We start from the raw sequence: 14979 nt of genomic DNA, 5'->3' as shown, positions 1-14979 counted from the left end.
TGTGTCCTCAGGGCTGAGGGTGATATTCGTGTGTCCTCAGGGCTGAGATATTTGTGTGTCCGCAGGGCTGAGATATTTGTATGTCTGCAGGGCTGAGGGTGATATTCGTGCGCCTGCAGGGCTGAGGGTGATATTTCTGTGTCCACAGGGCTGAGGGTGATATTTGTGTGTCCGCAGGGCTGAAATATTCGTGTGTCCGCAGGGCTGAGAGTGATATTTGTGTGTCTGCAGGGCTGAGAGTGATAGTCGTGTGTCTGTAGGGCTGAACGCGATATTTGTGTGTCCGCAGGGCTGAGAGTGATATTTGTGTGTCTGTAGGGCTGAAATATTCGTGTGTCCGCAGGGCTGAGAGTGATATTCGTGTGTCTGCAGGGCTGAGGGTGATATTCGTGTGTCGCGACCCCTCCAAAAATCCCGAGAGTGCCGGGTGTGGGTCTGAGGGCGCAGGTTGACGTGGAGAAATAAAAGTCCTTAGCTGTGGATATTTGGAGTTTCCTGAGGGGAGCACAGCTGGCAGGGGTTTCTCGAGGCAGGTTGAGATCTGGCGGGAATGGTGAGTTTCGAGTGGTTTGGTGGTTTTTTTTTTCGGCCGGTGGATTGTGATATTTCGGGTGGTTTCCCTCGCTTTGGCTTCTCCCCTGTGAACCTCGGGGCAAAGTTTGTGGACAAGGAGCGCATTTCGATTGCGAGAATAGAGGGATCCCCGCTCCCGTCCTAAGGTCTGGGCGCGATAACCCAAACGAGAATAAAATCACGTGTGATGAATTAATATGTGTTTTTTTACGCATCGGCTGCAAAACATCTCGCTTTGTTCGGTCCGCTGTGTTAAAGATGCTCTGTTTTAAGTGTGGGAAAGACGAAAGTGTTGTTGATTTGGTTCAAAGCGATGTTGTGTGGGGTATTTTCGTCATCCTTTTATGCTGAATACACCAGGCTGGGCGAAAAAAAAAAATGTAATGAACAAGTTTATAAAAAGGGGAAGGGAAAGGGGGGGGAAAAAAGGGAAGAAGAAACTCATTCACAATCCTGTAAATTAATATTTCAACAGGGACAAGGTTGATTACTGGTACGTTTAACCATAATTATTTGATATTAGTGCTGTGATAATTGAATGATTTAAAGGATTCATTACATGTATGATGAGTTTGCCTTCTCTGTATTAACTATCTGCAGATTTCTTTCCCTTTCTTCTAACAGCATGTACAAGACAAACCAATATCTATTCTGTGTATATTAAGATTGATTTTATTTCCGAGCCACCACCCCCCTGGAGAGAAAGAGAAGAATCTAAACCTAATATATGTTCAGCAACCCAACTCCAGAAACGCAATAAAAGTTAAAATCTCCCCCACTGTTTTTTAATTATGATATTAGATCAGGAAGGGGGACGGTGGGGAATTTATTGCTCCAACTATTTTGTCTGGATGTGCCTGTTTTTTATGTAAAAACATGGGTAGTCAAAGGGACACCATGCTGTTCGCCCTCGTCTTCCTCCGTGCGATATTGTTCGCTTTCTTGCTCGTGCTCGTGCGCTTTCCGCCGGCGTTATCGGAGTAAAATATTAGCGATATTACCATACGCCGGATTGCATAATTTTTCCTCGTGGCTGTTCGCAGAATCCTCCTCTCCCAGCAGGTGTAATTTTCTCAACCTGGAGGTTCTCGCCCGTGTCTGGTGCGCCTGCATTGCCTGGGGGGGGGGGGGGGGAACTTTATCCCTTTCGCTCCCGGGGATGTTTTTTTTTTTTTTGACGTGGTTTTGCGACGTAAAAAAAGAAAAAAACACAACCAAACACACCAAAGAAACCCCCAAACAAGCGAAACCCTCCTCTGGCGCGGAAGAAATCGAGTTGCGAGGTCGTGTCGATAAACTTTCCCTTTCTGAGTTTGAAGCCCGCAGGAAGAACCGGGTTCTGCCTGAGGGGTGTCCCCCCCACACACCCCAAAGAAAACCCCTTCTGGTTTCTCGCGGGTGATTCGCTCGTGTGGATTTTTGGGGGGGAAAATCCCCCCCCCCCCGAAAGCTCAGCCCTTTCCCTGCGAGACGAACCCGCCGCGGGGCTGGAAAACAAAGTGGGGCGGGTGGAAAGGGCAGGAAATGTCCCTGGCCAAGGTTGTTGTTTGGAGCTGTGGGTGTCTGCCCAGACCCGAGTATTTACACAGGTACCGGCTCCGCGCTGACCTCTACAAATAACTCCTCGGAGCGGGCTGTGGGACGAGACGGGAGGCGGCGGGGGCTGCCCGAATAACCTATTTTAAGCCGTATTTGCGGGAGACAGAGGCAGGTTTAAGGCTGAGCTGATCTCCTGCAGGAGATTTGCACCAGGCCAGAGATATTGCGGTGCAGACTGGGCTGGAATCCATCGCCTAAAGCGGCGACCTTCATCCCTCCGCCCTCCTTCCTTCCCCCCGCCGTACATTTCGGGGGGTTATTGTCTTATTCGAGGGCACCAGGCTCTTCCTAACACCTTGTGCTCGCTTTCAAGCTCGCTGGTGTGCAACCGGAGCAGCCAAACAATAGAATTTGCAGACACAACTTGGAGCTCGCAACTATAGTTATCTATGCTAATTACAGGGTGTCTGACAGAAACATAATAAATGGAAGGGGAGAAGTATAGAAATATGTTTCTTCAGGCAGTATACACTTCGCCTCTCTGGGTTCAGGCTTGTTTCCTCGCTCGTCTTTTAATTTACTTCTCTGGGAATTTTTTTTTCCCCTCCTGTTGACCTGGGTTTTCATATCACACCCAAAACCGAGAAAAACCTGGAGAGCAGCGGGGAGACGAGCTTGAATTTTCCACCTCCTCGGCCGCTGCAGACGAGCTGCTGGGCTTTGGGAACATCTGCAGGAGGCTTCGTCTGGTGGAGACCTGAAATTTTGGAAAAGGAGACCATAACACACTTAAAGAAATTGTTCTGAGCTTTAATTGCACCTCGGAATTTATTGTCTATTAGCTGTACCTCCAGCACTGGAGAGACAGGAATTCTCAGCAACAAACAGAGGGGGAGTAACGCGGGTGGGGGGAAGCACTTAAGCAGGTAAAAAACTCCTGCAGTGTCATTTTCAGCGGAAAAGTGGTTTTCTTTGCCTTAGCTGTGACTCCCATATTGGCTCAGGTTGGCGTCTCAACGTCGATCTCAAGCGATGCGCGGTCAATTGTTGTCCCGGGGAGGTTTTTCTAGGTGACAACTCCTTAAAGGAGCCCGAATAAATATGATTTTCCAGCAGCCAAAGAATTTTGCAGGGGAGGGAAGGCAAAGCTTCCTGCCAGCAGTCGCGCTGCTGCGAGATCCGCGGATGGTATTTGGCCTGAAATGAATCTTTCCCCGTATTTATTTACTCTGAGAGACAATCCTGGAATAATCAGAGGCATCTGGGGGGATCAGGAAATATTTTGCAGCCTCTTCAGAGACTCCGCTCCGGAGTCATTCAATCTATTGTGTACAATTTTTTTTCCTTCCCTTTTTTTTTTTTTTTCCTGAGGAAAGGAGGGGGTGAAGAAGGAACAAAAGAAAAAAGCGAGAAAGAACTTGGGCCGGGCCAAAAAAAAAAAAAAAAAAAAAAGAGACGAGGAAGGGAATGGAAAGGGGACAAAGAAAGGGAAGGAAAAGGGAACTTTATTCCCGGGTTAAGGTTGGAAAAGGCGGGCGGGAACGGGAGCCGGAGCTGCCGGAGGGTTCTGGAGAGAGCCGGAGGCAGCACCGCCCTGGGAGGGGTGCGCGGGGCGGGAGGGGGGGCAGGAGCGGCGAAAACGCCGATTTCTGCTTTAATCCGACCTTGACAGTGTTAATTGAACCGCGGGAAAGCGGGGCAGCGCCGAGGGGGTTGGGGTTTGGTTCCCCCCCCCCGGGGAGCTCCGGGCCCCGCAGCCTCCGGGGTGTCCCCGCTCCGGAGGGAGCTGCTGCCGCCGGGGCTCGGGCCCGGAGCGCGCTGGGGAAAAGGGGAAACCTCCCCCCAAAGGTCCCGGGGAGCCTCGGGCTCAGGCTTTGCCCGGCCACCGCTTTTTGCGAAAAAAATAAGAATTAAAGAGCGAGAAAATACTCCAGAAAGCAGCGTCCCCTCGGCAGGCAGCCTGTCCAATAGTGGGATTGTTGTCTTTTATTTTCCTCCCTCTTCTGCCTTTTTTTCCCCTCTTCTTTTTTTTCCCTCTTCTTTTTTTTTCTCTTCTTTTTTTTTTTTTCCCCTCTTCTTTTTTTTTCTTCTTTTTTTTCCCCCCCCTTTTCATTAGCGTTATTTTTTTGTCTCCGTTCCTTCCAATCGGGGGAAGAATTTCTCAAAGCGAAAGCAAAGAAAGGTTTGGAAGTGAAGGGGAAGAGCCTGGCTGCGCCCGCAGGACAGGGAAGGGAGGCAGCTCGGGCTGAGCACGCAGAGCACTTGCAGGGACAAGGGCGAACATGGGCAGCATTTAGCTCCGAAAAGGTGTCAGAAGTCAACCAGCCAGGACAGTGCTCAGACAAAGGCTTCATTTTCTGTAACCTCCTAATTCGCCACCCGACTTTCTTCCTTTTCTTCCTTTTTTTTTTTTTAAATGATTATTATTTATTGTTATGATTATTTTTCTCCCCCCCCCTTCGCCAGGAAATAATAAATCTAAATACTCCCGCAGCTCGCGGAGCTGCCAGGGGTTAGTTTCGCTCGGTGCAAGTTAAGTTTCTTTTCCCCCCGCACGTTCAAAAGGGGAGGTGAGAGGAAATGATATGAGTCTGCCTGGGAGGGATGCGATAGTTCACCATCATTTCGGCAGAGGTAATCTCCCATTAAACGAGTCCCGAAGCTGCTGGGGAGGCACAGGAGCGTGGCTGGAGCGCGCAGAAAAGCTGCGAGACAACCGAATTCAATAGCAAGGCGTGATCCGATTCCAGGCTGGATATTGGCTTGGAGACGCTGCCACCGAAAAGAAGAATATTTCGGGATGTTGCTCCCTTTGCCCCGCGCTCGGGGAGGACTTTTCTCCGCGTGACTCTGCCTTCATCCATGGGGATGGTTTCACGTCGAGACGAGCGCGAAAGGACAATATTTTCTGGGGGGTTCGCATCGCGTTACGTTTTAGGGGGGTTCGCATCGCCTCGGGGGAGATTCTGCGGCGAAACGAGGGGGGGGAAACGTTGTCCTGAGCCGCGTCCGGAGCCTCGAGCCGTGGCTTTGGTCTCAGCCCGTGGCTTCAGTTCTTCGAGCCGCGTCTTTAACGCGCTTTGAGGTGAAGTGGCTCCGTCTCTGTTTCGTGCCGCTCAATTCTCGGCAGCCCCCGAGAGAAAGGGGGTTTGTGCCGCAAACGCGAGCTGCTTTTCCTGTGATCTCCCACCCCACGGCAGCGCGGGGGGGGGGTGGATAATCCCGCGTGCTGCAGGTTCCCCTGCAAATGGAAGAAATCTTGGCCAGATACGTTTGCCTTTGTGTGACACCAACATTGCACCATCCACGACTAATTTGGTGACCTTGCCTGCCCGCGTTAAGGTTACAAAAACTGCTGCTGCTTATTAGAGCTGCGTGGCTTTGATAATTCCTGCTCGTCCTGCGGTTTGTCTGCGGTGCATTCTGACATTATTGCTATATTTTTCCCTCTGGTTAAACCTCCCCACTGCTTCTCGGTGCTTCTCTCCCTCTGCGTGCCCAGTCCTTCCTTCCTTCCTTCCTTTCTCTCTCTCTCTCTTTCTCCTTCTCTGCCTCTTTTTAATTTCTCCCTCTCCCCTTCTGCTGGTACGGACAACCCCTGCTTTTGTAAGGATTCCCTTTAAAATATTCCACCAAAGTGGAAAAGCCAGGCAGCTTTTCCCCCTCCACACGTCACAGCCCACTCGATTAGCAGCCCCGCAGAGTAAGTATTTTTAAAATGGGAATAGATAAAAGAATGATGAGCGTATATATATATTTTTTTTTTCCCCTCGCGAACATAAAAATAACCATCATTGGAGACCGGTGATTGACAGATAAATTGGCCTCGATAAAGGCCAAAGAAGACGTTCTGCTCCTGCAGGAATATTTCCCTTTAAGGGCTCACATAAAGCAGGGGACTTAAAACGGAATGAGGGATAAATTCGGGGGGGCTCGGGGGGGCAGAGCGAGCCGATGTCTTTTCGAATTTGGAAAATCCGGAGTCCCTTGACAAACGCGTCCCGTCGTATTTTTATTTTAAAGCCTTCCCTGCTTTTTCGAGAGGGAAATCCTTCCTTCCTTCTCCCAGCAGCGAGGGCAGCCTCGTGCATCCCTTCCTTTGACTTGCTCGGGCTCTGCGGGTCGAGGTGCGGGTTTTACCCCGGCTCAGCTCGGGGGGGGAGTTCGGAGGGGCTGGGGAGAAAGGGGGGGAGGCATCTCCTGGCACCGCCACCGCCTCTTTTCGTCCTGTTTTCCCTCGAACCTGCCTCCATCCCTTTCCTCCTCCTCGCTCGCCTTTCTCGTGCAACTTACCCAGAAAAAAAATCCACCCCAACAAACCAACCAAAGCCCAAATAAATGAGTGAGAACTGGCAAGGTTCGTGCCGGGTCGGTCCCTGGGACTTGTCCAGGCTGTGCAGGGGGACTGTCAGCGGTGACACCGCATCACTGGGGACACCCTGCCCACCCCCTGCCCGCCTCTCCGCCAGGAGCCCTCAGCGCTTCCTGAGCCCACACTTTGCCTCCTTCTTCCCAATTTTGACCATTTCCCTGCACGTCCTCTCAGCCTCAGGAAACCCCGAGGTGATGGGGAGCCTTGGAGAGCCCAGACAAGCCATTTTTTTTCGGGGGGGGGGGGGGGGAGATGATGTTCTGTTTCTAATAAATAAATAAATAAATAAATAAATAAATAATCGTGAAAGGTTATTTTTTTTTTTGTTAGGGGTTTTAATTTCTTTTTTTTCTGCCAAAGAAATCGCTCAAGCCCCTTCTTGGAGACTCCAATGGGCGTGAGCTCTTTACCTACCTGTCTTTCCTTACAAAGGAAAGGTTATTCTCTCAAAATGCAGGCAGGCTACCACCGATTTTTTTAACGCTCCCAACTTCTTCACTCGGTTTGGTGCAAAAAGAAAAGTTTCCAGGCGTTACTCAAAAAGGAAAAAAAAAAAAAGGGAAAAAAAAAAAAAAAGAAAGATCATGTGCCCAACACACATTGTTGCTTCCTCCTGATACCAAAAGCTCTCTCTCATCCCCAGCTCGAGAGCTGAAACTCAGTCCTACGGTTTTATTTAATGAACGACACATTTATGAACAATCAAATGATCCTCGTAAAAATTTTATTGAAGGACATAAAAACATCCACGACTACTCGGCGAATAACGCAGCCTTGCAGTGCAAAAGCTCGGGCTCTCTTTCTTCCTTTCTTTCTTTCTTTCTTTCTTTCTTTCTTTCTTTCTTTCTTCTTTCTTTCTTTCTTTTTTTTTTTTTTTTTTTTTTGGGGGGGGGTGGTTTATTATTATTCTTCCCCCTCCTCTTTTTAAAGATGCTCCTCGTATCCCAGATGTACATATATATTTTTTTTCCCCCCCTCTTCCTAAAGATACTTATTTCTTAAAGCAGGACGAGATGTGCCTGTGCCCCACAGCCTTCTCAGCTGCTGAGCAGCCTGACGAGGAGACAGCGCTGCAAAAGATGACAAAAGCCCCTTTGCTTTTAGGCTCCGAGCTTCTCCCCCCCCTCTTCCCCTCCCCTCCCCAGCTCCTTCCTCCGGGTGGGGATCCCACCTCCACCGCACTTCTCCCCTCTCCCCTTCTCACCGATATTCAATTTAATGTATCCATTAGAGGCTGGAAGGCTGCAGGAGGAAAAGGACAGAGATAAATTACGTCAAGAAATAGTTCCTGGGCTACCTTCCACAATTACCTTCCACCTTCTCTTAAGCATCAGGGTAAATGTCCCCCCCTCCCAGCCCGCGGGCTGAGCATCCCCCGGCCGCGGAGAGCAGCCGAGCATCCCTCCTCCCCATCTCCGCCCCATTGCCAGCGCTTTTAGGAAAAGCCGGGCGGCGTTATTAGATTAAGGGGAAAGGAAAAAAAAAAAAAAAAAGGATAGGGAGGGAAAAAAAAAAAAAAAAAAAAAAAAAAAGCCCTGCGGATTGATCCAGGCGATATTTTTGGGTAAATACAATCACGTGAGGGCGGCAGCCAATGGAACAGTGGGAAAGGCTGAAAAAATAATTACCTGCCCTGATTGTTCTATGAGCAGATAAAAAGTACACATACAGTTCATACAATAATCTTATGAATGTAAAAGAGGGGGGAACCATGTCGGCTTCTGGCCCCATAAGCAACTACTATGTTGACTCCCTGATAAGCCACGAGAACGAAGAGCTCTTGGCCTCCAGGTTCCCCGGCTCTGCCGCCCACCCGGCTGCCGCCCGACCGTCAGGATTAGTCCCGGACTGTGCCGACTTTCCGTCCTGCAGTTTCGCCCCCAAGCCGGCCGTTTTCACCACCTCCTGGGCTCCCGTGCACTCCCAGTCCTCCGTGGGCTACCACCCCTACGCTCCCCAGGCGCCCGTGGGGGCCGAGCCCAGGTACATGCGGACTTGGCTGGAGCCCCTGGCCGGGGCCGTCTCGTTCCCGGCCTTCGCCCCCGGGGCTCGCCCCTACGGCCTGAAGCCCGACGCGTTCCCGGGGCGCCGGGACTGCGGCCCCGCCGACGGCCGCGGCTACGCGGACTACATGTACGGGGCTGCCGGGGAGCTGAGAGACAGAGCCGCGCAGACAATTCCTTCCCCGGAGTCCGAAGCCATCGCTTCCAGCAAACACAAAGAAGAAAAGCACGAATTAGACCCTAGTAAGTCGAAGTCATTCTTGTTTACGACCGGGGAAGGCATTACGGCTTCCAGGACCCTACTCAATAAAATGAAATTACCTTAGAGAGCCCGACCCTAAAACTCCAGATACGCAGGAAGATCTGGGGGTTTGAGCGAGTCCGCCTAGCAGAGCCGGAGAGCGAATCTCTCTACTTTGTTTCGGGCTCTTTAGGATTTTTTTCTTTATTTTCCCATTTTTTTTTCTCCCCCTTCCTTTTTTTTTTTTTTCCTCTTTTTTTTTTTCTTTTCTTTTTTTTTTTTTTTTTGTTGTTTCCAGTGGGGGGGCTGTTGGTTGCTTTGATCAAATATTCATCACCTTCCACCGGGGGGAATTAAAAAAAAAAAAGGAAAAAAAAAACAACAACTAATAGAGAAAGAGAGTGCGTGTGTGAGAGGGAGCGAGAGGGGGTAGGCAGAGGGAGAAGCCTCTTTGCTTTAAAATATTTCCACTTTCAAAGGGCGAGGAAGAGTTGTAGGTGGCTGGAAGTGAACCTACTGATGTGTGGGGGTGTTTTTTTTTAGGGAGGGGAAGGGAACATCTCTGGATGAACGCAGAGGTGTCTCTTTATCTATTTTAAAAATCAATAAAAGCTCCACCGGCGCAATTATTCATAAAATGCTCCCACACGTGGGAATAGAGGAGAAGGTGGGTGCCCTGGGCGGGGGGCCGGGGGTGGGGGTGCAGGGGAGTAGCGAGGAGGAAAATTGGAATTGTAAAGGCATAAACTGAGTGTGTGGAGGCAGCTGAGGGCAGGAGGCAGCGAGCGCAGGACATTGGACCATACACTTGAAGAAACATCTTCTGCAGCCCAAGCGAGAGAGGGAGGGGTGGAACCGGAAAAAAAAAAAAAAAGCCAAAAAGACCCCCCCAAAATCCCCGACCCGGCCATCAGGGAAACCTTGACCACTGCAGGGCGAGCGAGGAGTCAGGTAGCGGCCACCAGCACCCCCCTCGCCCTCGCCCCGCAGCACCCCAGCCCCGCGGAGGGGACCTGCGGGGAAGGAGGTCCAAAAACCGCGGCCAAGCCACCCCCTTTTCCTCGCCGAAGGCTCCCGGAGAGGAGCTGAGCGCGCTCGGGGGCTGCTGCGGGAGCTGCACAGCCCGCACAACCCGCGGCCCCGGGCGGGCTCTGCCGGGACCCCCCCGGCCCTAAAGCTGCGGGGGGATCGCCGAGCCCCGGCAGCGCCTCCGCTGGCTCCGCACCCCGCTCCTCTCCCTCTGTTTGTGCCGGCAGGGCCGGTGCCAGGCACCCCCGCGAGGAAGAGAAGTCGAGGAACCGGGGGTGAAAAGTCTCCCTTGGCTGCCCCGAGAAGGGCAGAGGGGGGAAAAGCTGCTCCCCCGGCAGCAGCGGGGAAAATCCTTTAGGGTAAGGGGGAAAACCACAAAAAAACCCCCTACTACCTCAAAAAAAACCCCAATTTCTCGGAGCCAGTGGGACATCTCGCATGTCATCCTTAAGATATTAAAACAACAAACTCTGCTTTCGGGTCTGAGAAAGCTTCTAGGGGGAAGTATTGGAGAGCTGAGGTTGTAAAAAGAGTTTATGGGCCTATGAAATGGTGGGAATTTTGACTTTTTATGACTATGTTCTTAGATTACTGCTAGTAGCAGTCATGTGGATAATTATTATTTTAAACCCGTTGCTAGAGTTTTATTTACTGAAACTTTTATGTGAGAACAGCAGCAAAAGAAAAGGAAATGACCCCTCCAGAATAAACAGATTAAACTCTCCTGAAGGTCACTTAAAATATTTAGGTAAGATCTGCTAATTAAACAGGTTTCTGTCTATAGATACACCAGGGCGTGGAGGGGGGGAGGGAAGAAAGGCCAGGCTGTATACATTGATTTTTTTTTTCCCCTCCCCCCCAAAAAAAAATATAAAAATCTTCTTTCTCAGACAATCCCGTCGCAAATTGGATTCATGCGCGCTCCACGAGGAAGAAAAGATGTCCTTACACAAAGTATCAGACCCTGGAACTGGAAAAAGAGTTTTTATTCAATATGTACCTTACACGGGACCGGAGGTACGAAGTAGCCAGAGTCCTTAATCTCACTGAACGCCAAGTCAAAATCTGGTTTCAGAACAGGCGAATGAAAATGAAGAAAATGAATAAAGAAAAAACCGATAAAGAACAGCAATAAAGTTGTGCAAAGTCCAGTCATTGAGAAACGAGGGTGGAGAGACAAAAAACAAAAAAAAGAAAAAAAAAAAAAGAAAAGAAAAAAAAAAAGAAAAAAAAAGAGGAAAAAAAAAAAGGAGGCTGTTTTTGGGGGTTGAAATGTTTCTGACTTTGAATGTGCGGATGAATGTTTAGCATTAGAGGCAAACACAGCAAGCGTTTGGGGACACGAGTCTTTTCTAAAATGCAACTAAATAAAAGAAAGATGTTCGGGGGGTTTGTTTTCTCTTCCTTTCTTCTGCCTTGTTTTTTTGTCCTCAGAAAACAAACACGAGAAGTACTTGAATTATTTTTTTTTTATTATTATTATTATTAGTATTTTATTTCATAAATTAAACTTATCCGGTATTTTTATTTTTTAATCCCGCGAGCTCGTGAGCGAATATTTTGTACAAAAGAGAGGAAAAAAAAAAAACACGAAAAAAAAGGAGACAAAAAAAAGGGAAAAAAAAAGAAAAAAAAAGGACTGAAGGGAATATGGCTCGATGATGTTCTGTCATGGTGTTGAACGTTTCTGCTGTACTTATTTGTGTATTTTATTCTCGTCTCAGAACCGTTCTGTAATATTGTTATGTTCGCTATTGTAGAGCAGCTCTGTGTAAATATACCTAACGTCACGGGAGAAAAAAAAAAAAACCATAAAAACAAAAACAACAAAACGACAACAACGGAAAAAAAAAAAAAAAAAAAAAAAAGAACAAAAATCGGCATGTAGGTGTCTTTTTCTTTCGAGCCCCCTCTGCGGAGGAGCGGCCCCGGGGGCTCGGCCGGTGCCGGTGCCTCGCGGGGGGACCGAGAATCCCCCGCAGCCCGAGGAGAGCGGAGATTTCCGCCTCCTTCGCCAGCGCTTTTCCCTTCCAAAGCACCGTCATAAAAAAAAAAAAAAAAAAAAAAGGCGCTGAGGTAAGGGTTATACGTGCCATCAATTTTTAGATTGGGATAATTAATTGTACTAATTTACGACCGCAGGCAATCGAAAGATATGGGGAAAAAAAAAAAAAGGCTAAATGTGGATGCTGGGAAAGAGAGGAGCTGGCAAAGGCAGCAGCTCCCTGCCTTCCGCTCGGGGGGAGCGTCTGCCTTGGCCGGGGGGGTCTCTCCGAACCCGGAGGGTCGCGAGGAGGGGAAAAAAAATAATATATATACGTATATAAATGTCTGGGGTGGGGAAGAGCCGCGGGCAGAGCGAGGGAGGACGAAGAAAGAAATAACGTGGTGGCGATGCGCCGGCAAATTTTTAGGGCTAAAAGGCCAAAAAAATAAAGCAGAGGCACAACCTCTTCCCCCCCCCCTACCCTGTGCGGGGGGAGATTATAAAAAAAAAAGGGGGGGGGGAAGGGTTGTTGGCTGAGAAAAGGTCAAACCCCCCCGTCCTGCCAAGGGCTGGGGCTGCCGAGGCGAGAAAAGCCGCTGCCCACCGAGCCCGGAGCCGGGACCAGCGACGGCCCCTTCCCCGGGCGCTTCCCAGGCTGCTGAAGAGGAAACAAGGGGCAGGAGATTGTATAAAAAACGAGCAGCGAGGGATGTTTAATCATAAAAACTTGTTATAGGGCCCTTCCTTTAATGAAATGAGTGGAGCAGCGTTTTAATCTCCCTAATCAAACCAGAGCGGGCGGGCGAAATGCGTTTTGTCGCCCTCGTCCCGGTTCCTCCGAAATAAAAAAATCTGGAAGCGATTACTTCTGCTGATCTCGTAAAATATTGCTCTTTAATATTTCTCGCTGCAGCGTTCGGAGGTTTCTTTTCCTTCCCCCTGATTTGTGTCCTCGCTCTCAAAAGCGGGGGCTCTTTTTTATTTTTTATTTTTTTTTATTTTTTTTGTGTCGGAGGGGGACAGGGTGCACCCGCGGGGTATCAGCGGACACATCCCGGAGCGGGGGTAGCGAAAAAAAAAAAAAAAAAAAAAAAGCCCTTTTACAATCCCAGTTTTGTGTTAGGTCTGAAAAAAACCAACAAAAAAACCCCCAACAACAACCCGACCTTAACGAGCGCAATGAAATGGTCAGGTTAGAAAACATTTTAGCGGAGCAAAGAGATTTATGGACCAGAAAATAAATAAATAAATAAATAAAAAAGGAGAAGGGGGAAGTCTTTCCACGTATGTCATGCCAAATCTTTTTTTTTTTTTTTAATTATTATTACTGTTATTATTATTATCATTAATGTTTTCTTTCCCTCCCGTCTCTTTCTCCGCCTTCCTTCCCTCCTGCCTCAAATAAAGAATCAAATCCTTGCGGGGTCGGGCAGCGGCAGAGGGGCGAAATCACCCCCTTTTTGTCATTATTAATTAAGGGGGAGAGAGAGAGAGAGGAGAATAATCCCCGCCGTAATTCGGACCGGACTGGGAGGCAGTTTCGGACCCGTCTCTCTGGAGGGGCTTGTCACGAGCGTTTAAGCGACGTCGCGAGGCCGCTGATGGATGGAAGTTCATTTTGGCCCCCCCTTTCACTCGAGCGGGTCTCATTTCCAGGTGCCACCGCAGCCCCCCTCCCTCCCCCCGGGCCCCCCCTCTCTCCCCAGCCCCCCCTTTCCCTCCGCAGCCCCTCTCTCCCCCCCTTCAACCCCTCTCCCCCCCTTCCAGCCCCTCTCCCCCCCTTCAACCCCTCTCCCCCCCTTCCAGCCCCTCTCCCCCCCCTCCAGCCCCTCTCCCCCCCTTCCAGCCCCTCTCCCCCCACTCCAGGCCTTCTTCCCCCCCTCCAACCCCTCTCCCCCCCTCTTCCAGCCCCTCTCCCCCCCCTCCAGCCCCTCTCTCCCCCCTTCCAGCCCCTCTCCCCCCCCGAAGCCCCTCTCTCCTCCCTTCCATCCCCTCTCTCCCCCCTTCCAACCCCTCTCTCCCCCCCCTCCAGCCCCTCTCCCCCCCTTCCAGCCCCTCTCCCCCCCTGCAGCCCCTCTCCCCGGCCAGCCCCCCGCCCGAGCCGGCGGGCAGCGCCGGAGATGCCCCTTTGTCTGCAGCGAAGCCGCTGCTCGGGGCTTTCTTTTGTTGGTGGTGGTGGGTTGGGTCGGGTTAAAATCCTGCCGCAGTTTTAGTTCATGTGCAAGGCCCCCGGTATCCTCAATCCTCCCCCCCTCTCCCCTTCTCCTCCTCCTCCTCGGCCCCCGGTGAAGGGTTACACCAGTTATAAAATGCCATTTGGCCCTGCTGGGAGGCTGCGCTGGTGCGGCTCGGCCATTGAATTTCTCCTCCTCCGCGGCGAAAAGGCAAAATAAATAAATAAATAAATAAAAAGAAGGAAAAAAAAACCCCACAAAAAAAACCCCACAAAAAAAACCCCAACAAAACAACTCAACAAAAACCACCCCGGTGCGGCTCAAAAATAAATAACGATAATTTCAAAGGATAAAATGAAACGCGGCTCGCCCCCGGCAGCACGCCCTGTGGCCAAGCCTTTCCCCGGATTAATGTGTCAAAATGCTCCGATTTCGGCATTCTTTGACATATGGCGCGTGTGTGCATTCGCATACTGATACAGCCATTGTGTGCCGGCGCTTGTGAACATGCACATGTCTTTTCTGCCCGGGGAGAGATGCGCTCAGAGCTCCGAAAATGCAAGGGCAAAAGACACATAAGCTAGAAAAATAAATAAATATATATATATATGTATAAATACGGAGGCACCGCTACGTTTCTGGGGGTGGTTTTTTGGGTTTTTTGGGTATTTTTTGGTGGGGTGTGTGCGCGCCCGATTTCGAATCTGCCCTTTTGTAAAGGACACAAAACCGACAGGACCCTCCAGCTGTCCATAGGTACATTTCCGCAGCCAAAAAAATGCCACTTTTACAACTCTGTTTGTCTCCCTGCTATGCGGGGCTGAATAGGAGCGAACAAAACAGGACCCTAGATCTGGCTAGACGTCTGGCTTTAATTGCTTTATGGTTTAAATAAGGTGGGTGCTCTTCTCTTTGAAACCGGATTATTGGAATGTTTTGTCTACAAGCTACAAACAACAGACCCCCCTCGGATGAGGGGAAGGGGGGGAGAAAAAAAAAAAGGAGAAAATCAAACCCCAAGTCGAAGCTAAAACTGATAAAAGCGGGAGGTGAAGGGGAGG

General features: G+C 50.0%; 1 protein-coding gene across 1 annotated transcript; it reads left to right on the top strand.

Annotated features, from left to right (window-relative positions):
- Nucleotides 1-8158: 8158 nt before the first annotated feature.
- On the top strand, nt 8159-11012 carry HOXC9 (homeobox C9). Its single transcript, XM_051775045.1, has 2 exons — nt 8159-8730; nt 10648-11012. Exons 1-2 carry the CDS (start codon nt 8172-8174, stop codon nt 10890-10892), a joined length of 804 nt encoding a protein of 267 aa, XP_051631005.1. The 5' UTR covers nt 8159-8171; the 3' UTR covers nt 10893-11012.
- The last annotated feature ends 3967 nt before the right edge of the window (nt 11013-14979 follow it).

This window comes from Manacus candei, unplaced genomic scaffold, assembly GCF_025592945.1.
Source record: "Manacus candei isolate 608988 ecotype Guabito, Panama unplaced genomic scaffold, ASM2559294v1 h1tg000247l, whole genome shotgun sequence".
Taxonomy (NCBI): Eukaryota; Metazoa; Chordata; class Aves; order Passeriformes; family Pipridae; genus Manacus; species Manacus candei.
This window is presented reverse-complemented; position numbering and strand designations above follow the sequence as displayed.